This window comes from Hyperolius riggenbachi, chromosome 4 (assembly GCF_040937935.1).
Source record: "Hyperolius riggenbachi isolate aHypRig1 chromosome 4, aHypRig1.pri, whole genome shotgun sequence".
Classification (NCBI taxonomy): Eukaryota; Metazoa; Chordata; class Amphibia; order Anura; family Hyperoliidae; genus Hyperolius; species Hyperolius riggenbachi.
Window position 1 is genome coordinate 94,192,774 of NC_090649.1, and position 24,856 is coordinate 94,217,629.

Consider the following 24,856-nt stretch of genomic DNA (forward strand, 5'->3'; position numbering starts at 1 on the left):
AGAGGGAAAGCCGCAACTCAGTTGCCACAGCAACAATTACGTCATGTCGCCCTGCATCTTATTGAAAGAAACCCCGTGGCCGAAACTGCAACCTGTCCTTCAACCTAGCCCGGCCTCCTCTGCCGCCTCCAGTCCCGCCTTCCGCTCCCGCGCTAAACTCTCATTGGCTAGACGGGCTAAAGGAACGCGGAATTGACAGGCGGACCTTTCCTCCGCGATTGGCTGGCGCTTCGTCACTCCGCCCCTTTGCCAACGCCTGGTAATTGGGTTAGGTAGATTCGGGAGGGTTTCTTTTACGCCGAGGCTCAGTGTGGTGTCTCTCGTTGTCTGTCTTGTCATTTCCACGCCGGTCAGCGGCTCGCACGGTGAGGAGCGCCAGGTGAGTGAGGCGGCCGCAACCTTTACTGCTGCTCCGTCAGTGGCGGCGTTCTTCCACCTGGACGGTGTGTTTCAGCGCTGGAGCTGCCACCAGGCGCCATTACCACCGCTGCCTGCAGTGTGCGGTGGCTGCGCTCTGTCCGCTTCTTGCATTGTGTGTATGGCGGGGAGGGGGCAGTGTGACGCCTGTGTATGGCTGCCTGTGTGTGCAGTGCAGCCACACCTGCTGAGGGTCACCCCATCACCTGCCACAGGTCAGCTCAGGATCCACTGCTGCTGCAGAGGGATACTACTAAAGTAGCAGCTTTGGCTCCCCCTCATGGTTCTTTTTTGTAATCTGAGAGGGGGGCAGAACGTGGTAGTTGGGCCCTCTGACACCCACTAGGCACCAGGTACCTGCCTCTGTGCTTGTGGGTGATCCTGCTCTGCTGATGCTACATGTTATGCTGGGCTGGGGATATTGGCTGCTTCAGTCACCATGCAGGTGCTTTGCATGTGCTTTTTGTGGTTTTTCTCCCATGCCTGCTCCTGAGCCTTCCCCTGATTGGCTGATCACAGCCTTCTCCAATGTGACTGCTACTGGCCAAGAGATGTATGAGGCTGATCTGAACTGTTTGTAGGTCGACAGGTAAATTCTAATAGGCTGGTATGAATTGCCTGCTGTTGACCAGCCATTCAAAAGTTTCAGTCCATCTGCCACATGTGTATTTCAGCTGAAATTGAAAAAGGTATCTGTTGCTACTTTATCTCACCAAGAACTTGTTTCACATTGCGCTTTGATTTTACATTTTAATTATTTATTTTGTGTAGATTTTTCTAAAGGCTAAAAGTTCAATATTTCCACTAGATAATTGTGTGCAAGCAAGCTTTGGATATTTTTAAAGAAAATTGATGTAGTATTTTGGGGAGAAGCATTTGGATTAGTAAAGGGAGGGGGAATCAAATTTTTCATTTGAGTTTTGTATTTTCTTTTTTGCATACAAAGGTTTCTGAGCTCTGGATTATAGTTGGCTAACTTCTGTCACTTTTAAAATGAGGAACTAATTCCCATTCTGTTGGCTTCTGTAGTTCCTGAAGGAATTCAGGTTGCCCCTTGCTAACAGGACTTTAGTCATTGGCATTCTGTACATGTGGGATATGCCACTCCAGCTGATAGTCATCTGACTACCATTGCCATCTATGTCATATGGTTTGTTCCCAGGATGTAGTGTGCTTGTGTATAGGTTTTACAAGCAGAAAATGTATGGTGTGCTTTGCAAGCTCTCCCACCAGTGGTAGGAGGGTGATTTCCCTGTCACCATGACATATTTGCTCTATGAGTGAAGTATTCCTGTGCTCTTGTTGGATGGTTAACTAGCAGTTTGTCTCAGCACTGTATTTAAAAATTGCCATTTTCAGCTAGATGAAGCAATGTAGTGGATTGTCGTCTGGATTAGTAAGGGAGCATGAATATGTGGACTAGTTTGAAATGCAATGTCTGATCACAGAATTCCAACATGTGTTGATTGCTGCTTGGAGATTGGAATGGTTAATTTCTTTTCTCAGGATTTAGACCCATTTGTAATCTGAATGCTGGTGTGTATCTATGTAGCCAACCTGTATTTGATCTAATTTATACAGACTCTGCTGCTCTGCTTTTATTATCTCCAGTTAGAATGCATTCTTTGTATTTGCATGTCTGTCTGTGTGTGTGTGTTGTAGTTGATTTGAAAATTGCAGCACTTGGCTTTTCATTGAGCTCTGCTAGCTTGCATGCTCCGTGAAGCTGCTAGTGTGCTTCTGGGCTCGGGGAAGCTTGCTCCCCTGAGGGGTGGGAGTAATGGAGGGAGAGGCAGCCAGGGTGGGGATGATCCATGGAGCCTGGAGACAAAAGGCAGGGCAGAGATCCATCCCTCCTCCTCCCGTAGTTTGATTTCCATTTCCGTGCTCCTCCTGTCTGACTCATAATTTATTTTTTTAACTCCTTTTGCAAGGAGATATTCCCTTCTTTTTGATGATTCTCCATTTTATTCCATTGAATGGATTACGTGCACTATGGTGCATTTAGTAAGGCATTTCTAGGGCAGCCATCTATTATTATTTTTTTTTTTTTTTTTTTTTTTTTTTTTTATAGCTTTTGTGTCTAGTGAACTAGCCTATCTCATAATTTCTGGGCATCACTATAGGGCGTAACTTAGGAACGTTTTTTTCATTCCTTCTGTAAGCTTTATATATTGCATGTATAATACAAATACCCTACAGATTCTGTCTACTCAAGTAAACAAAATGTGGTTCTTAGCTTGGTCCTAGTTTAGGGGACCCTGAAAGAGACCTCATAGGGAAATTCCACTAATGTGATTGGGTGGCCAGCACCACCCCGAACTGCTAAGTTTCTACATCAGTGCTGTGATTGGACAACTGTTCACTATCAGGTTTACTTTGCTGGGTCCCCTAAACTAGACTCGCGCCAATAGCTTTAGCCTTTTTGCAGAAATGCATCTTCCCTTTATAATTTTTATAAACTCTTGCCATTCATTCTCTTACAGGTTTGGCTGCCTCTTTGTGCTTCGGATCCAGCTAAAACTCCTCACTTGATCCCATCTTAACTTTTCATTCCACGTTTAACTTTTGTTTGCGCTACCAAAATACACATAAACCATGGCAAGCAAGACAGAGCAAATCCAGAAGGCCAAGCTGGCAGAGCAAGCTGAACGTTATGACGATATGGCAGAAAGCATGAAGGCTGTGACAGAATGTGGGGAAGAGCTGTCTAACGAAGAGAGGAATCTCCTTTCTGTTGCTTACAAGAATGTGGTTGGCACAAAGAGGTCCGCTTGGAGGGTCATGTCCAGTATAGAACAGAAAAGTGGTGACCCGGATAAGAAATCACCATTGGTTGTAGAGTACCGGGAGAAAATAGAGGCTGAACTCAAGGATATTTGTGGGACTGTGTTGGTAAGTTGCTTGCCCCACGTGAATTGACCAATATTATGGAACTACCTCTGCAGGCAACTGTGTAGTATAGTATGGTGACTAATCATTTATGGTGGTTGCATCAAAATAAAACTTTTTTAATTTGCTGCTGCTTCACAGGTGATGGATTAAGTCATAGCTTCCGTTGTCAATTAAGTTTTAAACTTCACTGCTGTGTTTTACGATTGCCACAGATCTATTGATGTCTGAGACTGTACGTGGTGAAAGTGGTTTTAATAACTTTTGCAACTTGATCTCATGGGTTTATTGTGTAGTTTCATCTTTTTTTTTTTTTTTTTCATGTATTCTGTACATTTCACACGTGAGGATTTGTAGATCAAGTTAGGGCACCCCCTATCACACAGCTGATTTAGCCCTATTATGGTTGTGGTGACAGTCTGATGAAAGTCCATAGGGAAATTGTGTGGATAGTACCCTCTCTGCCAATTAGAATGCTTCAAGTTGTATTCGTTGCTGTAATTTGAAAATTGTTCACTGTGGACTTTCATGCTGGTGAGCAACTCAACCATAGTAGCTCAGCTGATTCTGCCGGTTTGAATTGTGAAGTGGTGACTTGGTTGGTGAAAGTTGCTGATAAAACTTTGGCTCAGCTATTCAAGACTTGTTCTGGGAGCAATAAGGAGACTATCATTGTTGAGCTACGCTGCCCCTATTCCTTATCTTTTAAAGTGCATCTGTACTAAAACTGTACATCATGGGTCCCCAAACATTTTGGGTCGAGGGCTGGGTCAGACTGCTAAAGGGCTGAAGTATACATAAAATGATGTAGAAGTCTTTGCTGGCCAGACAGTGAATCATACCCAGATGACAACCTGCAGTCCAATTGGGACAGCGGTGTCACCTAATGTGGAATTAGATTGGAAACCAGTGAAATTACCTAGAGCACCCAAGCAGTCTGAAAGATCTGTAGCATGTGACTACAGGTGATGCTGTTACAATTTAGTTCTTGCATATTTAGCAGCTTCTTTGCACTGGTTCATTGGCAGCCTTTTGGTATGACTGCCCTGGAATTTACTAAAAGGGCCCATTTCCACTATCGCGAATTCGCATAGCAATACAAGTGAATGGGACTGTGTCCACTTGTCAGGATTCATTTGCGTTTTTCTGTGCAGAAAAAATTCGCATGGCAGAGCCATCAGAATTCGCAAACCGCTATGCGAATCGCATACAATGTATTTAATAGGAAATTTGCATGCAGTTTGGTTATGCGAATTTTCATGCGAATTCGCATAGAAACAATGGAAAAGCACACCACCACTGCCATGGTTAAATTCGCATACATCGTCGTCGATGCAAATTCGCATAGACCCGCATGCGAATTTTTCCCGCGACGATTCCCACCGCACAAGTGGAAATGCAGCCAAAGGGCAAGTTTTTATTAAGGTGGAGTCGTATTGAAAATCCTTTTTCCTGGTGACACTGTGCGTGATGAGGTTGCAAATAAGTGAACTTAAAGTGGAACTCCAGCTTAACCACTTTACCCCCAGCGGTACGAATTTCTCCGCCCCTTTTTTCCCTCCTAAAAAACCAGGGACGGAGAAATCCGTACCTTCCGCGCTCCCGCCGCTGTCCGCGCTCCCGCCGCTCGTGCGCGCGCACCCGCCACTCATGCACGCCGCTGCCCGCTCGCCCGGAGATCAATGAACGGGAAAATCCATTCCCGTTCGTTGATCTAGCCCCCGCAATGATCTGCTGCTTCTTTCAGAAACAGCGAGATCATTGTGCGTCTCCCAACCTCCTACTGCTTCCTGTAAGCGTCCTTCCGGACGCTTACAGGTCGCATGTAAACAAACACTCAATGGCCATCTTGTGGCCAAATAGTAAACTACACCCTAAAAGCATTTTACATACACAAACATTACATTTACACAATAAATTAACTCATTACCTCCCACACTCCCCAAATTTTTTTTTTTTTTTTGTAATTAAAAAAAAAAAAAATTACAATAAAAAAAAAAGCATAAATAGTTACCTTAGGGACTGAACTTTTTAAATATTTATGTCAAGAGGGTATAACACTGTTACTTTATAAACTGCGGGCTTGTAATTAGGGATGGATGCAAAACTGAAAAAAATGCACCTTTATTTCAAAATAAAATATTGTCGACAAACATTGTGATAGGGACATAATTTAAATGGTTTTATAACCGGGACAAATGGGTTAATACATTTCATGGGTTTTAATTACAGTAGCATGCTTTATTTAAAAACTATAATGGCCGAAAACTGAAAAATAATAATTTTTTCCTATTTCCCCATTAAAACACATTTAGAATAAAATAATTCTTGGTATAATGTCCCACCTAAAGAAAGCCTAATTGGTGGCAAAAAAACAAGATACAGTTCATTTCATTGGGATAAGTAATAATAAAGTTATAGACGAATGAATGGAAGGAGCGCTGAAAGGTGAAAATTGCTCTGGTGGTCAGGGGGTAAAACCCCTCAGTGGTGAAGTGGTTAAAGTAAACATGAGACAAGGATTTTTTTTTTTTTATACATTCTTGGGGCTTGCTTCAGCTCTTGCTGCTATCCTCTGCATCCTGGATGAAACGATAGATGCCCCATTATCTACAGCCGGTCGGGCTTACTGTGCATGTGTGGCCCGGCCACACATACCCCGCAGTGCTCCTGGAGCTTTAGGTGCAGAACACTCCCAGCCACGGGAGTGCGGGTGGGTGGATTTTGATGACTGGCCGAAGATAATGGGGCATTTACCAGATCATCCAGGAGGCGGAGGACGGCGGAGAGGGAGTGATCTGCGTGGAGGGGGCTGGAGGAAGTCCCAGGTATGTAACATTTTTCAACGTTTTCATTTCTAGCCTTTGTCTCCAGTGTGGCTGACCTTGGCGCAGAAAAGGCAATTTCCAAAATGCTAGCATTGGCTCCTAAGCAGGAGTTGGAAATAGAACACCCAATAGAAATACTTGTTTCAGTACCAGCTGTCAAGGGTGGGATTTCCTGTCTATGTAGTGGCATTCCAACCTTCTCTCCTGTCTCTTTGATAGACATATTACAATAGGGACTTGGAGCGTTCTACCTCCCCCCCCCCCCCCCCCCCCATCTGGAGAACCAGTTTAAAGGGAACCTAATATATGGCAGGGATATGTAGTGTATTAGATACTCTTATCCCCTGGCAGCACATCCATTGCCAGGGGTTCTTCATCTGTACCTGTACACAGCATTTCATGTATTGGCTGTCAAATATCAGTCTTCGTTTCATAAACTGTAACAATGCAGAGCTGGTAGCGGCAAAAAGTGTCTTCTAGAGCGAAGGAAACTGCTGCTGTGAGAGACGCTGGCTTTGCCCACACTTTACTGTAAATGAATAGAAGTCAAATCAGTGCATGTCAACTGGAAAATGCTCACTGCGAAGGTCCTCTTTGCTCCTGAAGTACTGCTGCTTTGCCGGTGTTCTCACCAGGCTGTTTTCGCCTGTTGCTCCACCCGTGTAGTTTTGATGGGCACCCGGCTGTCATTGGCTCACCTCCTCTGCTGTAAGCAGAATTGTGCAGAGAAGCACCGACTCTGCATTCTCTTATCTCGCCCTACCCCGCTACTATTTCATGCCACCCGGCTGGAAAAAAATTTCTGGGGAGAACACGGTTTGCTATGCTAATAATTTTGCATTCAGAAATGAGGCACACACTTGAAACTAGCATACAGCCAGGAAAGTCAGAACTTGCATGCTCATGCCTGTTCTTTGCAGAGTAAGATATTCTAGGCTTGTATTGGTGGCATCTTCTTGTTTGGGCATGTCAGTTAAGCTCTATTGCAGGGGTGCCCATTGGGTAGATCGTGATCTACTGGTAAATCGCAAAGGACTTCATGGTAGATCCCAACCCTACTACAGTATCCATTCTGTATATACAAATGTGCTCCTAAAATTGTACATAGGTAGATCATTTTGACTTGCTCATTTTTTTTAAAGTAGCTCACAAGCTGAAAAAGTGTGGGCACCTCTGCTCTATTGCGTTACCTTGACATTTTTAAAGTGGGATTAAACTCAGATTTCCTCTATGGCATAAGTGTCAAGCTCTGGTCCTCGGGCCAAATCTGGCCTGCAGTCCCATTAAAGGGAACCTAAACTGAGAGGGATATGGATGTTTCCTTTTAAACAATACCAGTTTCCTGGTTGTCCTGCTGATCTTTGGCTGCAGTGGTGGTGGAATCACACCTGAAACAAGCATGCAGCTAATCCAGTCAGACTTCAGTCAGAGCACCTGATCTGCATGCTTGTTCAGGGGCTGTGGCTAAAAGTATTAGACACAGGATCAGCAGGAGAGTCGGGCAACTGGTATTTTAAAATGAATAATCCATATCCTTCTCAGTTTAGGTACCCTTTAAATTTGGCATGCAAGCGGTTTCCCACTCTGCATTATGTTTGACCCTCTGGCCCTTGAGTGCTAAGCCCTGAAACTATGAAGGGAGAGGGAGGGGCAGCACAAGACTTATTTGCTTGCATGTGATATCCCTTAGGGCCGGTTCACATGGACGCTTGGCGGCGTCTACCTTCAAGCGTTCGGGACCCATCGGCTAAACTCTCCCATTCAAGTGAATAGGAGCGTTTAGCATTACGCGGTTACCGTCTATTACCGTCGATTGCATAAACGCGGCGTTCTGATCCCGATTTAACGCATCGTTTCGGCCGTCCCTAGAAGCCACATGCAACGTCCAGGGACGGCTAGCCGGCGCGGCTTCATGTCCCCCTGCGGGGACGAGAAACGCCGATCGCGACTATCTCTGTACCGCCACCACCGAACGGGACGTCACAGGACGACGCGACTTCCTGGCCGCCCCAACGTCGCCTGCCGTCCGTGTGAACCGGCCCTTAATGATTTTTGTGAGGTCACTAGACCACCAGGGATGCTATATTTGGGAGGGGTGAGGAAAGTGCTAGACCACTGGGGAAACCAGATGGTGGTGGAGAGTCACTGCTAGACACCAGGAAGCTGTATAGGGGGGGGGGGGCATTAAGGTCACCTCTCTAATCCTGAAATCCTGAGCATGTGTTTCTTTGATTCTCTTCCTCTGGAATGCAAATGGAAAGAGCCTTGTTACTTACACCTACAGCTTCCTTGTCTTGTCTTGCCCCAGGTCATATGTCTAGTACTTGCTTTGCCTCAGAACATCCAAAATAACGTATTATATCAACAGTACAATGAAATAAGTCAAATGCTGCTGCCAAATGACATTTAAAGCACACCCTGAGATGGTTTAAATAAATAAAACTGATACTTGAATAAAAAGAGGGATGCCTTTGGATCCTCCAGAGGATTTCCACATCGTTCCTTGAGACCCTCTTGGCCATGGTTCTGTTTGTGGTCGAGTGTGGCCATACTTGGGACAAGTGGCTTCGGCTTTACCTTGCGGCTGGCTCTACTTGTACATGCGCAGTACAGCCGCACTCATACAGGGCAGAGAAAGATTTTCAGTAGGTCTGTGCTTGGCAACGGCGGGGTTGAGGCACTTCACTTGAAGCACATTGGGTATGAGGCTTTTGAAAACTGGCCAGACCTACCTTTGTCCCTTTAGGCATTTGAAGAGTACACCACTTAATTTAGCTGAGCTGTCCTCCCACCTTTTTTGTAAAATTTAGAAGAGGCCGATTCATATATTCTCTTTATGATAGAAATCTGCAAATCTAATCGAGACAAACATAGCTGTTACTTTGTGGAATAACACATCCACCACATAGCCCCTTTCCTGTCTTAAAAAAAAAAAAAAAAAAGCTATTTAACTTATCATACCATCTGTATTAGTGTGGTCTGAGGTTGTGTAGTAAAAGCTATTCCTATGGCACTCTGCTTGTAACACATCACCTCTCCTTGCTGTGATTTTCATTGTGCGTCCCTGGTTGTCTTCATGTCAGCGGTGCAGCAGCACCACAGTGAAGTTGGCTGGATCAATAATCTTTGCAGCTGCATCAATTCCGTTGTCTGTGGCATTGCAGTATAGAGCCATGCTGCAGACATGAACCTGGCCTTTCTGCAACAGGGGCCACGCACTGGAGAGGGAGTGTCTAGACAGCACCCTTTGGGTTGCAAGCATTGCTTTTATTTAAAGGAACTTGTACTGGAGGAAATGTAGGCTCTCTAACAGAATGCTACATATTATATATTCAACTTTTTTTATTTTATTGTACACATTTTCCATATAAAACACAAAGGTATTTTCTAATGGTATTCAAAAGAAGCGTTTGAAACGGAATAATAAATGCAATCGCAGATCTCAGTAAAGTAATATTTTGACAATCCTGCCTTGTAGTGACACCAAGGAAAATACCTTCCTCTTCCCCCTAAATTGTCCTATGTGCAGTGCTGCTCTAGATCACAGCACTGTATATAAATTACCTTTTGGTTTTCTTTCAGCCCGCCAGCTCCAATCGCGGCTGGCAGACTGTTCGCGGCTGTTTCCCCTTGCACGGAACTCGCACGAGTGCTCATTACCTGCTAATTTCGCAAGGACTGCCATCTCACCAATCTGTGTTAGGCGGTCCAGGGGGAGCCACTTTGTGACCGCCCATCGGCATTATGCTGTTGCAGAGCAGTTTATCCAATTTTTTTCTGCACAAAATTAACATTAAATTTTAATCTCATTGATTATCCCAAATATAATTATTTTAAGCTTGTAGTATGCATATGCTTTGTACTATAGGATGGCCAATGATATGCAAAGAATTCCCAGTTGATGCAGAAAAAGCAACATTTTTATGCAAATCTATGGTGTTTGGAAAGGGGCAAACCGATTTTATACTACCAGTCGGTTACAAGTGCTCAGTTTCTGACCAGATTGCTGTATGTTTGGGCATCATTAGAGAAGCAGCTACGATGTCTGAGGGCTCGTTTCCATACGTGCCACTCGCGGTTGCGGATATGCAGACGAATCCTATCAGCCATGCACGGCTGTGGGATTCACAGCCTCTCGCCCCTAAATGGAAATGTCAGGCGAATCGCTGGCGTAAGCAATTTGGCTAGCGGTGCCATTGTACCCTATGGTAGTTTCCCCGTGTGAATTTGGCGCAGAAATCGCACCAATTGAAACAGGCCCTCACTGTAGAACTGTGTACTAGTTTCCATGTTTCCTCAGCTGAAAGTAGGGAGGAATGTTTTTTTTTTTTTTTTTATTTATTTGGCCCGGAATATTTATAAAGCACTGACCTCTTCAGCAGCCCTTTACATAGGTAGTGTGTAGTCTTGCTGCTAACACTTCCTCAGAGGAGCTTGCAAACTGCCTACCATTGTTTTATGCTATTAGAAAAAAAAGCATTTCTTTTTTAGTATTTCTACAATTTATAACATCCAGGGTTCTAGGTCTGAGCTTTGGGTATTGGAAGGAAATGAGTGAATCCAGGTCTTGTGCTGTCTATTTCCTGTGGTGAAAATTCTTCACAAGGGAAGCACACGCAGAAATAACCTTGACAGGTTATTTTTCCTTTTTTATTCAGAATTTAAATGTCACTAGAGGCTTGAACTGGGCTTTAAAGTGTGAATTAAATGTCTTTTAGTTTTAGTTGGTAAATAAGTAACAAGGATGCTAACCAGGCAATCCAAAAGTTTAAAATCACTTAAGTTTTCTTCTCCATAAAACATCATCATTCCTCAGATTCCCTGGTTCTTATTTGGTACATCTGCTGCAGGAAGTTGCAGTGCATGCTGGGTTTTCTTGACTTTTCCCCTAGACATAGCTAATGCAGCCTGAGTGGCTGAAGCCTTTCTCTCCCGTCTTTCCCCTCCCACACTCTGTGACCAAGATTTCCCATGCTGAGACAATGCACTTTCTACTGCAGAGCTGGGAGGAGGGTGGGCAATGATAGAGTAATGGTGTGTACACACTTGAAAGATTAATGAAAGATCACAGACCAATTTTACCCCATCCATGTAGTATGAGAGCCATACGCCAGTCTATTCTATTGAGCTGAACTCCCCATCAGATGCAAGATGCTGCACACATTTGAAAGATCAGTATCTGCAAAAGATCTGTTCCTGCTAAAGCTGGACACCCAACGGTCCAATTTCTAGCGAAAAATCGTTCGAGCGATCAAATTCGGACGAAAAATCGTTTACTACATCAACTAACCAATCATTGCTTCCTATCTGTCACGACCACCAAGAAAATCCAAATTTTCGTTCGACGAACATTAATTCGGGCGACATTTTTTTCACTCGTTCATAATCGATTGTGTCCACCAATGGAGATTATTTACAACCAATCCGATCAGAATTTCTGATCGCTCAAATGATTTTTCGTTAGAAATTGGACCGTTAGTGGCCAGCTTAAATGCATTTATAGTCTATATATCTGCAGACCTCATACACAACTTGTTTAACATTAATCTGCAGATCAGATCCACCAGGATGGATCTTCAGATCTGCAAATGATTGTCAGATATGCAGATGAATGTCTGTTAAACAAGGTGTGTATTGAGATCTGCAGATATCAGACTATGAATGCATTTTGCAGGGACTGATCTTTTGCAGATACTGATCTGTTGCCTGTGTGCAGAATCTTGCAAAGATTTTATCTGATGGGGATTTCAGCTCAATAGAATAGACTGGAGTATGGCTCTCATACTACATGGAACGGGGTAAAATTGGTCTGAGATCTCTCACTAATCTTTCAAGTGTGTATGTAGCATAAGCGAGAATATGTCAGGATTGGCTTCAAGATACAGTCAAAATGGAAAATCCCAAAGGATTTTCTTTGTACTATAAAAATGACTAAATCACAATATGGACAGTGCAATACATGTTACTTACAGTAAGTAAATACTTACTCTACTTGAATTTTTTTTTCTTTTCTGAGATAGTTTGGCTGACAGCTCCTCTTTAACAATATCTGAGTAAAAACCACAACTAGGTTAGTGGGCCTATTCACTTTGTGTTATTTTCCTTTTGCTGCTGGAGATATTGTAGAAGTGCTGCATGCTGGGGAATGTCTCTCCAGCTAAGCAATGTGTATGTGTGCAATGTATTATTGTGCTTGTCCTGGTTGATGCATATCTGGGCACTGTCACACATTGCATTTGCAATACTGGTGTTGCATGTTAGGCCTGAACGATTTTAGGAAAAGATTGAATCGCATGATTTCTGTCAATTGCAATTTCGATTTTATTCACGATTTTCTTTAAATAGAGATTTAGCACTAAATTCACAATGTACGTTACTAGGAAAAGGTAGGGCGAGTTGCATTGTTGATCAAGCATATCTTTGCCAGCGCCGATTGTCGTCCAATTCAATATTATCGCATTAGATGGGTCGATTGGCTGCTAAATCTGCAGATGTATGGCTACCTTAAACCTCCCTCAGCAATGGTTGCAAGTACAATCAGGAGGAATAAACGACCAAGATATTGCACAGAGGCCTGAAACACACCAGAGGAGTTTTTTCTGAGCGTTTTGAGTTTTTAAATCTGCTGCTAATGTTATCCTATGTGTCTGTGCACACTGGAGCAATGAGGTTTTGTAAAAACCCTATAGCATTACATTGGGAAGAGCTTTTAGAGGTTTCAAAAGCTCTTCCCAATGTAATGCTATGGGGTTTTTTACAAAACCTACCTACACAGTCTATTCTATGGAGCTGAACTCCCCATCAGATAAAATCTTTGCAAGATGCTGCACACAAAGATGCCCTTACACATTCAAAAGATCATTATCTGCAAAAGATCTCTTCCTGCAATAGATCCATTCCTGCAAAATGCATTCATAGTCTATGAGATCTGCAGATCCTCATACACACCTTGTTTAACAGACTTCATCTGCATATCTGGCAATCATCTGCAGATCTGAAAATCCATCCTGGTGGATCTGATCTGCAGATGATTGCCTGCTAAGCAAGGTGTGTATGATGATCTGCAGATCTCATAGACTATGAATGCATTTTGAAGGAATGGATCTATTGCAGGAAGAGCTCTTTTGCAGATAATCTTTTGAATGTGTACAGCATCTGTGTATGCAGCATCTTGCAAAGATTTTATCTGATGGGGAGTGCAGCTCCATAGAATAGACTGTGAAGGTATGGCTCTCATACTACATGGAATGGGGTATAATTGGTCTGTGATCTTGCCTTTTCCAGAGACTTTTATCTCAAGTGTGTATGCAGCATAAGTAATGAGAGGTTTACCTGCTTGCTGTAATCTGTGGTCGTCTTGTGATTACATCCCCTCCCCCCATAGTTCCTAAAAAGTCCCGCTGCCCGTGATTGGCTATTTTGAGGGAGGGGGCAGGACTGTACAACTCCAAATTGCATGGCCACATACATGGCCATGCACACTAGCGACAAGCTGAGGATGGAGGGGGCGGGCCGTGCATAATTGGCAAGCTGCAGCAGATGGAATGAGCAGAAATGGAGGGGGTGGGCTGTCCATGATTGACAAGCTGAAAAGAGAGGCTTGGGCAGGACGTGCACCTGCCGCAGCTGATGCAGGAGCTGTGATGGAGGGGGCGGGACTGGAGGCTTTCCGGCCGAAGTTTAAATTACATTATAGCTGCACACTGCAGTGAAGAGACAGGGGATTTAGCCGGGGGCTGGGGAACAGTGATGAGGTACTAGTAGGAGACAGCCGCCGCTAGTGTGAGAGCTCGTGGGCGGAGTTTGCCATCCATTCTGCTGATTGGCTGCACACTAGTAGGCGGAAGTTGGAGGAGACACTGAGCAGCTTCCGTCACGGCGACTGAAAGTACTGGCGCTGAACCGCCCCAAACCGCTGCTGCATCGAGCGGTAGCGGGGAATGCTGGGCTGACAGAAGAAAGGGATAAAAATCGCCGCTATGGCGATCACGGAATTGTCTTTTCCGTGATCGCGATTTCGATTCAAAAACGATTTATCGTTCAGGCCTATTGCATGTACTTGTCTAGCGGTAAGGATGCCACATTGGATCCACATATGGGGAATGCAGGCACATGTGAAATTTACAGAACAATTGTGGCATTCTGACAAACCTATAGTCTGTGTAACATTATTTTGAACAAAAATAATTCCAGTATTTGTATTGTGCTTTTCTCCTGTCAACTATATGCACACTTTAGACATGGTCACCCAAAACAATCTTGCATAATGATTTGGTAATGGTTTAAATGATATCTGTACTTTCAAACTAGTACAGCTAGGTAGCATTCTGCTTCCTGAAGTTCTACTTAGAGATACTTGAAGATAGTAGCATTGGAGAAAAATCAATACATTGCGAAGCGAGAACTTAAAAATAGAACAAATGATTGGTATTTGTTGTGTAAATTCATTCATCTTGCTTTTTCCACCATGAGCCATCAGGTAATCTTTACTTCCAGTAGAAGAGACAAAAAAAAAAATCAGACTGCACCTACTGCCATTACCAGTATACACCTCTATAAAAACATGCGCACAGAGGGAGCTACTGCTTGTTTGGCAGTTGGCAACAGCTGTTATTTCCCACAATGCAACAAGGTTCACAGGCCTGACATCACACTATGGGAGGGTTTCGCCTCAATATCATCCCTGATGATCTATCTGAGAAAATATAAAGATTTCTTGTGGCAAACGGGGTGTCGGCTACTGATTTGGCACTATGGCGAAAAATTAACATTTAAAATGTGTGCAAACCTAAACAAGAACTTTTTTTTTTTTTTTTTTTTTTTTTTTTTTTCCCTGAGTAAAATGAGCCATACATTTTCTCCTATGCTGTCACTTACAGTAGGCAGTAGAAATCTGAAAAGTGACAGATTTTGGACTAGTCCATCAATTCATAGGGGATTCTCAGAAAGGCTTTTTTCCTTTATAAAGATATTCCCTAAAAAGGATTTAAATGATGCTGGCCAGCCTCCCTGCTCCCTACAGTTTTTTGGCAGTTGGACAGAGCAACTGCCATTCACTAAGTGCTTTTGAAAATAAATATATCCCCGAGAATTCCCTATAAAGAGATGGACTAGTCCAAAACCTCTTCTGTCACTTCTGTCAGATTTCTACAACCTACTGTAAGTGACAGCAACATAAGAGAAAAGTAATTTATGGCTCATTTTACTCTGGAAAAAGTGTAATTTGTATGTTTGCACATATATTAAATTTTCTTACAATTTTTCGCTGTAGTGTCCCTTTAAATTCAATCCTGGGCTAAAGTTGTGTTTTTTTTTGTTTGTTCTTATTTACACATGTGGTTTTAAGGAACTCATTATATTTTATCTAATGTATCAGGTTGGAGTGGCACATGATTGACCGCTTAATACTGTGTACTACCTTGTACACTGGAATAGCTTCATGGTAGGAAGGCATGTTTGGGATTGACTAAGATGTACAGGAAAAATGGGGCATCGTCGTTAGTGTATCACCAGCATTCCCACAAATAGATGGTGCAGTAGCCATAGAGACACTGGTGCAGAAAATTGTGTGTGTACCTAACAGCCTCTGAATTGATGCCATGCTAGGTACACACCATAGAATTTTTGTTATACTTACCTGCCAGATTTTTTCCAACATGTTGTGAAAAAAAAAAATCTATCTGGCAGGTAAGTCTAAGGTGCTTTTTGGCGTGATTTTTCTAGGCATGTGCTTTGCAATTTTCTAATCATGACTAGCGGTGTTTTGTTACAGTAGAGATGTAACTAAACAGCTTCTGTAAGAGACCGTTTCCACTTGTGCCACATGCGTCTGCGAGACACGCGCTGGTGCTTCTGGAATCCAATCAGCCGTGCCATGCACTGCTATGAGATTCGCAGCCTCCCGCACAACTTCGGATGGAAGAGCCGGTCAAATTGCTAGCGCAAGCATTTTGGCCGGCGGCGCTATTATTCCTTATGGCAGCTTCCCAGCGCGATTTGCCTGCAGGGAAACTCTGCGGAAACCGCACAAGTGGAAACGACCCCTTACAAAAACGCTTGGAAGATCGCTCTGATCTAGCACTTTTGGTGCTTTTCTTTTTTTCCCCCTATACTTAACATTGAGGCTGAATAGCTTCAGAAATCAGCTGAAATGTTGCAGGATCCGCGTTTGGGAGAAAATCGCATCACTCTGGTGGGATTCATCCCATTCAAATACATTTGCCAAGCTCTTTTCAAAGTGCTGGCGTTTGTAAAAGCGTTCTTGGTGTGCACCAGAAAACCTAATGCTGGGAATGCACAATGTTTTTGCGGTCGATTTGACGTTCGATCATGTTTCAATTAGTTTTTCAGCTCAATTTCCTGCTCAATTCTCTTATCTTTCCTTGTCAATTTCCATTCACTTCTATCAGAAATCAAGCGGTAAAATGATCGAAAGTGAGATTGGACGTGTTGGAAATTATCTATCAAACCATCTGTTCCCAGCATAACAGAAAATTGTATGTTGTGTACATAGCATGAGATGCTTTAAATGGTTTTTTTCCAGACATGTGCAGACTTCTAGACAAGCACTAAAGAGATAAAATTGTGGGAGGTCCTGAACACATCTGTGTACTGTTGCTACGGTTTCCAGCAAGTCTAGTATGCATATATTAACTTATGGCTTTGCAGATTTTTTTTTTTTTTTTTTTTTTACGTTCCTCCACCCATGCAGGTTTTGTAGCTCTTGTACTTGCTCTGGAGCAGACATCTGTTATCAGCAGCTTAGCTACTTGAGAATATACTACAGAATGTTATGTTAGGATGTTACTACTGTACTTTTTTATTTTACCCTCAAGCCAAGTTGCAGTACATTTTTACTTAATAGGTTTCTGAGCAAATATGCTGAAAATCTGTTTCCCTGAGCTCAATGTTTCGTCACTGCCAGGGAGTGTGGTTACTTTGGCATAAAGACAGACAAAGCGGTTTTCCTTCACTGAAGTGCTCAGGTCAGTGCCACAGCAATCCATTGTATTTCCTTACAAGGCAAAGCTTTTAACAACTATTAATTCAAGCATTTCTAACAAGCTTAGGAAACTTTGATTTATGGTGTCTAGAGAAATGAACTTTCTTTTGAGCACATGGACCTCAATTCATTGTAAAGAGGTTTGCAAACTATTTTTTCTTTTTGTGGGGGGGCAAAAGTGCTCATTGAGTCTGATCAGAGAGATCTGTTAGTTGCCCATAAACCGCAGGCCAATTTCTGTTCGACTTCGTCCATTTAATAATTATCAGACAGTTTTTCGGCCGCTAAGTCGCTAGACTTATGGCCTCCTTTAATCAGGAGCTTTAATCCAGGACTGAACTTCATTCCAATCAGTAACGGGGGGGGGGGGGCTGTATGGCTGATATTGTAGTGAAACCCCTCCCACAGTGTGATGTCATGACCATGGTCCTGACAGTTTGCTGTCTGTGAACCTTGTTGCATTGTGGGAAATAATGGCTTTTTTTGACGACTTGGTTTTTATCGACCAGCCTTGATTTGATTGAAGCCATGGTGTGAGATTGGCACATAGTTCCAATAGTAAAAATATTCCTCCCCACCTCTTTGTGTTGGATAAGCGGTGGTGCTCAGTTGCTACCTATTCTGTGTATAAGCATAGCCAATGTCCTTGAAGTACCTGGACCGCAGCCTCTTCACCACCTGTGACAATAGTGCATTCTGGGAAGCATAATTTGAGTGAGATGCTTTGGAAAAGGACTGTTGCTGAAAGCTGGCATAGAAGTTCCTGCATTCTGCACCACAGATGTCAGAAGGGCAGTGGAATTGGTGCGAAAATTATTTAAACTCCAACTTTGGTAAGGGCCCGTTTCCACTAGCCACTGTGCGTCCTGCAAGACACGCAGCGGCACTTCCTTGTTGTGCAAGGATGCAGCAGAATCCCGGAAGCTGTGATATGCACGGCTATGGGATTCGCTGTCCCCACACTGAAAAATGCTGCAGCACCATCATTCCCTATGTTAGTTTCCCTGTGCGATTGGCCTGCAGGGAAACTGCGGATTCGGCACGATTTCCATGCTAGTGGAAACTGCCCTAACTCCTCAGTTTGAGTTGTTCCTACCACAGCCTTGCAGGGAGTGTGTATTAGCCTGCAGCATTCTGTGTCCTCTGCAATCTGTGCAGTAGAGATGATCAGATATGCAAACTAATCAGTTGATACAAATGTATGCACTTTTTTTATGCAGCTTGAAAATGGACCAATCAGTTTAAACCTGGGTTGAAATTGATTGGTCCATTTTCAAACTGCATACATTTGCATAACATTTTGCACAATTTCAGAATAATTTGCATCTCATGGATCATCCCTACTGTGCAGGTGATGGAATATATATTAAAGAGACTCCGTAACAAAAATTGCATCCTGTTTTTTATCATCCTACATGTTCCAAAAGCTATTCTAATGTGTTCTGGCTAACTGCAGCACTTTCTACTATGACAGTCTCTGTAATAAATCAATGTATCTTTCCCCTGTCAGACTTGTCGGCCTGTGTCTGGAAGGCTGCCAAGTTCTTCAGTGTTGTGGTTCTGCTATGAACTCACCCTTTCTGGCCCCTCTATGCACACTGCCTGTGTGTTATTTAGATAAGAGAGAAGAGAGAAGCTGCTCTAATCAGCTGGATAAATCGTCCTCTGAGCTGGCTGGGCTTTCACATACTGAGGAATTACAAACAAGGGCAAAGCTGTTTGCAAGAAGAAAAGAGCAGCCTGAAACTTCAGTGCATGGGGGAAAGAAACACACAAATGATCTCTTGAGATTCAAAAGGAAGGGTGTATACAGCCTGCTTATGTATGGATGTATTTTCTATGTGTGGACATACTGTACATCAACCTACTTCCTGTTTTGGTGGCCATTTTGTTTGTTTACAAACAAACTTTTTAAAACTGTTTTTAACCACTTTTAATGCGGCGAGGAGCGACGAAGTTGTGACAGAGGGTAATAGATGTCCCCTAACGCACTGGTATGTTTACTTTTGAGCGATTTTAACAATACAGATTCTCTTTAAGTGGATAGAGCCAGACTTTTACAGATTTCTTTTTTTTACCGGACATTTACTGGCAATTTGTAAAACTGTGGAAAACGACCATTAATTGCCCCGATGTGAATGGGCCCTCATTTACTAAAACAATTAACTGTGTATTTTTTTGTAAAACTACCTTTTCTGAGTTATCCCTTCTATTTGGGGTGGTCTTTGTTTTCTGACTCATGTTTCACTTTGTAAAGTTTATATATTTCTAGCCATAATTATGTGCTGTTGGATTGTAATAAACAGACTATATGCTATTTTTCCACAACACCTTCTAGTGGTGGCCCAAAAAAATTCAGAAAATGTGGTAGCGGTCATTGCTGAATGGGATGTCTGTTTGGGTAGCTTCAAATTTTGAGTAAACTTAACTAGCTCGGAAATGAGCCAGTCAAATACAACAGCTGCTGTCAAATGTGATGTTTTTTGCCCACCCTGTAATGCCTCCATGTTTTAAACAATGACGTGTCGGGTTACAAACAGGGATGGGCTTTTGAGTACAGAAGTACTTGAATTCAGAATGCTAATGTAGGTTAGTTAATGCACCTGTGCCTGTAGGATAGGGAGGATTAACTTACCCAGAAGTCCGGGGATGCTATGCATGCCATTGCTGTCATACGCGACCTATGGAATGCATTACATCACCCACTACTGCACTTTGCACTTCCTCCTTCTACCAGGAGGACATGGATGTGCGGTAGTGATTGGTGGAACGCTCACTATAGGAAGCGTATTACAGCAGTGACACACATAGGATCCCCGGACTTCTGGGTAAGTTAACCATCCCTATCCCGCAGGCACAGGTGCATTAATAAACCTACATTAGCATTCCAAACTCTAGTACTTCTGTACTCGAAAGCCCATCACTGGTTGCAAATGCTGCCGTTAGGCTGCAGGTAATTGCAGTCAGAAGGCTCTCAGAGCCAAGAGGCTGAATTGCTTCTCGTGTGCGGTGAAAGATGCTTATGACCCGTTCACACTGGCAATGCCAAGAGCCCAGCACTGCACCTCCACTACAGCTAGCAGGAGTATCCTTTAAGCCTCGTTCACATCTATCAACGCGTGCAGGAGCACTTTCCTGCACGCGTTATATGACCTGTGGTGTGTCGTCGGGGGAATCTGCGGTGCGGCGCAATCAGCGGTGGTAGGTATTAATTGATACCGACGGTAAACGCCGGCTCCCAGCAGATCGACGCTCCCGGGTACGTCGAACTGAAACGCAGTATCTGGTGACAGGTAAAATGAAAGTCTATGGACTTTCATTTTACCTTGATTAACGCAAAGAATTGCCTTTGCGTTGTAACGCACAAAAAGGGCTCTGGTGTGGAAAGAGCCCTTAACACATTCAGCAGCTGTTTATACAAATGTATTGCTTTGCAGAAAACAAACAAAAAAAAGTATGGCCGTCCAGGTCACAGATAATAAAAGGTAATTTTTTTTTTCCCTCCTTACGGGGTAGACAAACCTAAAAATCTGGAAATATTCCCTGCCCAAAACAAAATTTAAATATTTTTGGCTGGAGTTGTACTTTGATATATTAGAGCAAAATGGAAAGCAAGCAATATGTATAAATGTAAACGTTATTGTTAATGTTTAATAGTATGGTGTGAATCCTCACACGACAGCTGGTACTTGCCAGAGCAGTTACATTTGAAAGAACACCTTTCCATAACCCCATTAAGTGATTATATTTCTCTCATTTGAAATACTGTAATTTTGCTAAATAGTTTGGGCTACCATATATCCATGAAACACAAAATTATTGCAAATTGTCCTTGCATGCATTCATACGAACTCTATCTCTCCACTTTATGTACAGTTGGGTTCTTGGTAAGGGCCTATTTCCACTGGGTTGCCGTGTCCCTTTCTGAAGTGGACGAGGGACCTGTGCAGTTGAGAAGCCGCAGCCGAATAATTAAAAACCCTGTCATGCACAGATATATTGATTCAGGTGCGTGCTGTGGTATTGCCATGCACCAACATTTCGATTCTGACCTCAATCCTATTTATAGAATAGGCAGCATCTCTCTGTTCGAATCGCATGCGGAGAAATGCTGCAGATTCCACACTAGTGAAAACTGGCCCTAACCCAATAAAGCCAGACCCACTGACCTCAGGGAGGAATTAGAACCCAGCTGTAATTCTTATATAACTCTGGATTCTGGAATTTGTCAAGCCTGGTTCAGCCCTCCATGAATCTGCTTTAGAAAATTCTAAATTCATCCAGCGGCAATAATGGTTTTTCTCACTCAACTGGAACAGGCATGTGAACCTGCAAAGTCCTCATCTGATCTGTAAGCTTTTTTCAAGTCCATATATCACCAGAGCACGGCTATTGCTGCTTGACAATTGCCATCTTCTTGATTGGAAAAAAATTGAAATATGAATTTTGCTATTGCTGCTTAAACTAGTTTCCTGCCACTTTGGTTTCAGTATTTAAAACTGGTCTGGAGAAAGCATGCTGCCAGTAAAGTTGGAGCATGTGATCCTCATTTTGTTCAGTAACTATTACTACAGCTGTCAGCTACTCAAGCAGTTGCATTAGCAAGACAGTATTGTCACCAATGAGTCATGTTTCAGTACAGATGTTTCTGTACTTGGAGGCAATTTGAGTACAGCATATATTGTATATGTGGATACATGTTTTTCTTTTAGACAACTCTAGATTTGGATGTGCAGTATAACATTCTAACAACCTTTTAAAACAGTTTTACATTTGTTACATAACATAGTACAGTGCACTCGACAAAGGGGCCGTCTGCACTTGCGAATGTGAGCCGATGCGGCTACGCATCACTTCCGCATCTCCCGATGTGGGAGTGTATTGGAAGAGACGGCGGGTGGATGCGGCTGTGTGAGACTCTGCAGCATGCTGCAGATTCTCAGATCGGACCGCTCCGCAAAACCAGCACACGATGGAAACTGTTCCATTGTTGTTGGCTACAGTACAGCCGCGGTGTGATGTCTGTAGCCACATTGGGCCCATTTCCATTACACGTGGTGCAAACCTAGTACAGTGCACTCTGTATATGAAGACAACCCTGTAGTGTGCTATCTCTTGATTTGATTTAATTTGAGGTCTATAACTTGGGTTCATCCAAAACCACAGTAGTTCCTCAAAGTGGAACTCTAGTCAAAATATCGCTCCTACTTCAATAAGTTAGCTCAGGCCTGGGCAAACTTAGCCCTCCAGCTGTTAAGGAACTACAAGTCCCACAATGCATTTGCCTTTGAGTCATGACTGTGGCTGTCAAGGAACTTCAAGTCCCACAATGCATTGCAGGAGTCTGACAGCCACAGTCATGACTCAAAGGCAAATGCATTGTGGGACTTGTAGTTCCTTAACAGCTGGAGGGCTAAGTTTGCCCAGGCCTGGGTTAAGTTCCCAAAGAGCACAAATAAAATATAATTAAGGTAAGAGAAGTAATGTTAAAATGAAGTTCATCAGGAACAACTTATTTTGAGTGATTTATTTTGCTTGTAAATGCGTTGAAAGGTTATTTTTATCAATTGGGTGATGATTAAGACATTTGACAAGTTTTGTGAATAGAGCCCAATGAGGTGGTGGGGTGTTTTTTATATTCACTCGCCAATCCTATTTACGATTGCTTTCCATTCACATCTATGAGAAAATCGAGCAGAAAAAGATCTAAATCATATTGGACCTAATAGAAATTATGTATCAAGCCAATGATCTGCCAAAAACCTCAGTGTATTCCCTGCATGAGAATTCATATAAAACAATGACTTGCTGAAAAGGTTGGTTAATTGTCTTAAGCCGCATCTACACGAGTAGATGCGGCCGCGATGCTTATCAATCGAGCCGCTGATGCGGCTCGATTGATAAGATCCGACAGGACGGATCTCCGTACCGCCGATTCCCTGCTCGATCCCCGCAAGGGGACAATGGCAGGGAATCGTGCGGGAGATAAGCGGGGAATCGAATGCGGGGACGCGGCGGGCTCGCGGAAGAGGCGATCCGGCGGCTAATCGAGCCGCCGGATCGCTACAATGTCCCTCCGTGTAGATGGGGCTTTAAAGAGAACCCGAGGTGTGTTTAAAGAATGTTATCTGCATACAGAGGCTGGATCTGCCTATACAGCCCAGCCTCTGTTGCTATCCCAAACCCCACTAAGGTCAATCCCTCATAAATCACAGCCGTGCTGTGAGGCTGTGTTTACATCTGTAGTGTCAGTCTCAGCTGCTCCCCCGCCTCCTGCATAGCTCCAGTCCCTGCCCCCGTCCCTTCCCTCCAATTAGCAGGGAGGGAAGGGACACAGGCGGGGACTGGAGTTCTGCAGGAGGCGGGGAGAGCAGCAGACTGACACTATAGAGATAAACACAGCCAGCTCTGACAAGCTATTTGTCAGCAGCGTGGCTGTGATTTATGAGAGATTGCAGAGTGCAGGGGGACCTTAGGGGGGTTTGGGATAGCAACAGAGGCTGGGCTGTATAGGCAGATCCAGCCTCTGTATGCAGATAATATTCTTCAAACCCACCTCGGGTTCTCTTTAAGCCTGCCATGCATTGGTCAATGTGGCCAACAGATCATTCTCTTATCGGATTGTGATCAGAGAGGGATATAAATGATTAAATCCCTCCACACACTGTACACAGATTGTCAATAGATTTCAGCATGAAAATCTGTGGAGCTTGTGCACTGCTTGCTGATTTATCAAGATCTTCTCCGTGCGATGAAATGATTGTATTGATATTGGCGCTAAAACCTTTGGAAACTTATCAGTTTCATGTCCACTGCCTTACAGCTTCCCTGTTAATTTTCATCCCTAAAGGTGGCCATACACTGGCCCGATTTGCGCCCGTTTCGACAGCAGATTCGATCACTGGGATCGAATCTGCTGCCAATCGTTCACGCTACACGCCGAATTTCGATCCATTCCGTCCGATCGCGCCGTGCGGAAAATATCCGTCGATCGCCCGCGGGTAAAGAGCGCATCGCTAGCGGCGTTCGAGTGCCCGACGACCAACGCAATAGAGCCGCATACATTACCTGCTCCGCCGGCGCGACTCCCGGGTCTCCGCTCTTCTCCGTATCGGCTCTGGTCTTGTCTCCTCCGGCATCCTTCCCTTCTTCCTGTCCCGGCAGGAAGTTTAAACAGTAGAGGGCGCTCTACGGTTTAAACATCCCCCAGACAGGAAGAAGGGAAGCATGCCGGAGACCAGAGTAGACCAGAGCGGAGACTGAGAAGAAGAGCGGCGACCGGGGGCAGTCGCACCAGCGGAGCAGGTAATGTATGCGGGCGGGGGGAGCGGCAGCACCACCACAACAGATTGTGATCGGTTTCAGGCTGAAATCGGTTCACAATCTGTTTGCAGTAAAGGTAGCCATACGATCCCTCTCTGATCAGATTCCATCAGACAGGGATCTGTCTGTTGGTCGAATCTGATGGCAAATCGACCAGTGTATGGCTACCTTTATTGTCGCTAAGGGCCTATTTCCACTGCTGCAGAATCCGCAGTGTTTCCCAGCAAGCAGTTTGAGTGGGGAAATGCTGCCTACTCCACCAATAGCCCTTCCGTCCGAATCTCATGCTGGCGTGATATCATAGCAGCATGCACACAAATCTCTATAGCTGTACATGGCTACAGGGATTTGGACGTACGCTCATCAATGGAAATCGGCCCTATAGCAAAATGGT

The 24,856-nt window shown here is 43.8% G+C and overlaps 1 protein-coding gene across 1 annotated transcript in view; it reads left to right on the forward strand.

Annotated features, from left to right (window-relative positions):
* The first annotated feature begins 265 nt into the window (after window positions 1-265).
* YWHAQ (tyrosine 3-monooxygenase/tryptophan 5-monooxygenase activation protein theta) overlaps window positions 266-24,856 on the forward strand; it is a 42,386-nt gene continuing 17,795 nt past the window's right edge. The window contains exons 1-2 of the mRNA XM_068280314.1: window positions 266-379; window positions 2,904-3,312. Of these exons, the coding sequence (XP_068136415.1) occupies window positions 3,016-3,312 (297 nt within the window). The 5' untranslated portion in view covers window positions 266-379; window positions 2,904-3,015. The remainder of the gene's footprint in view (window positions 380-2,903; window positions 3,313-24,856) is intronic.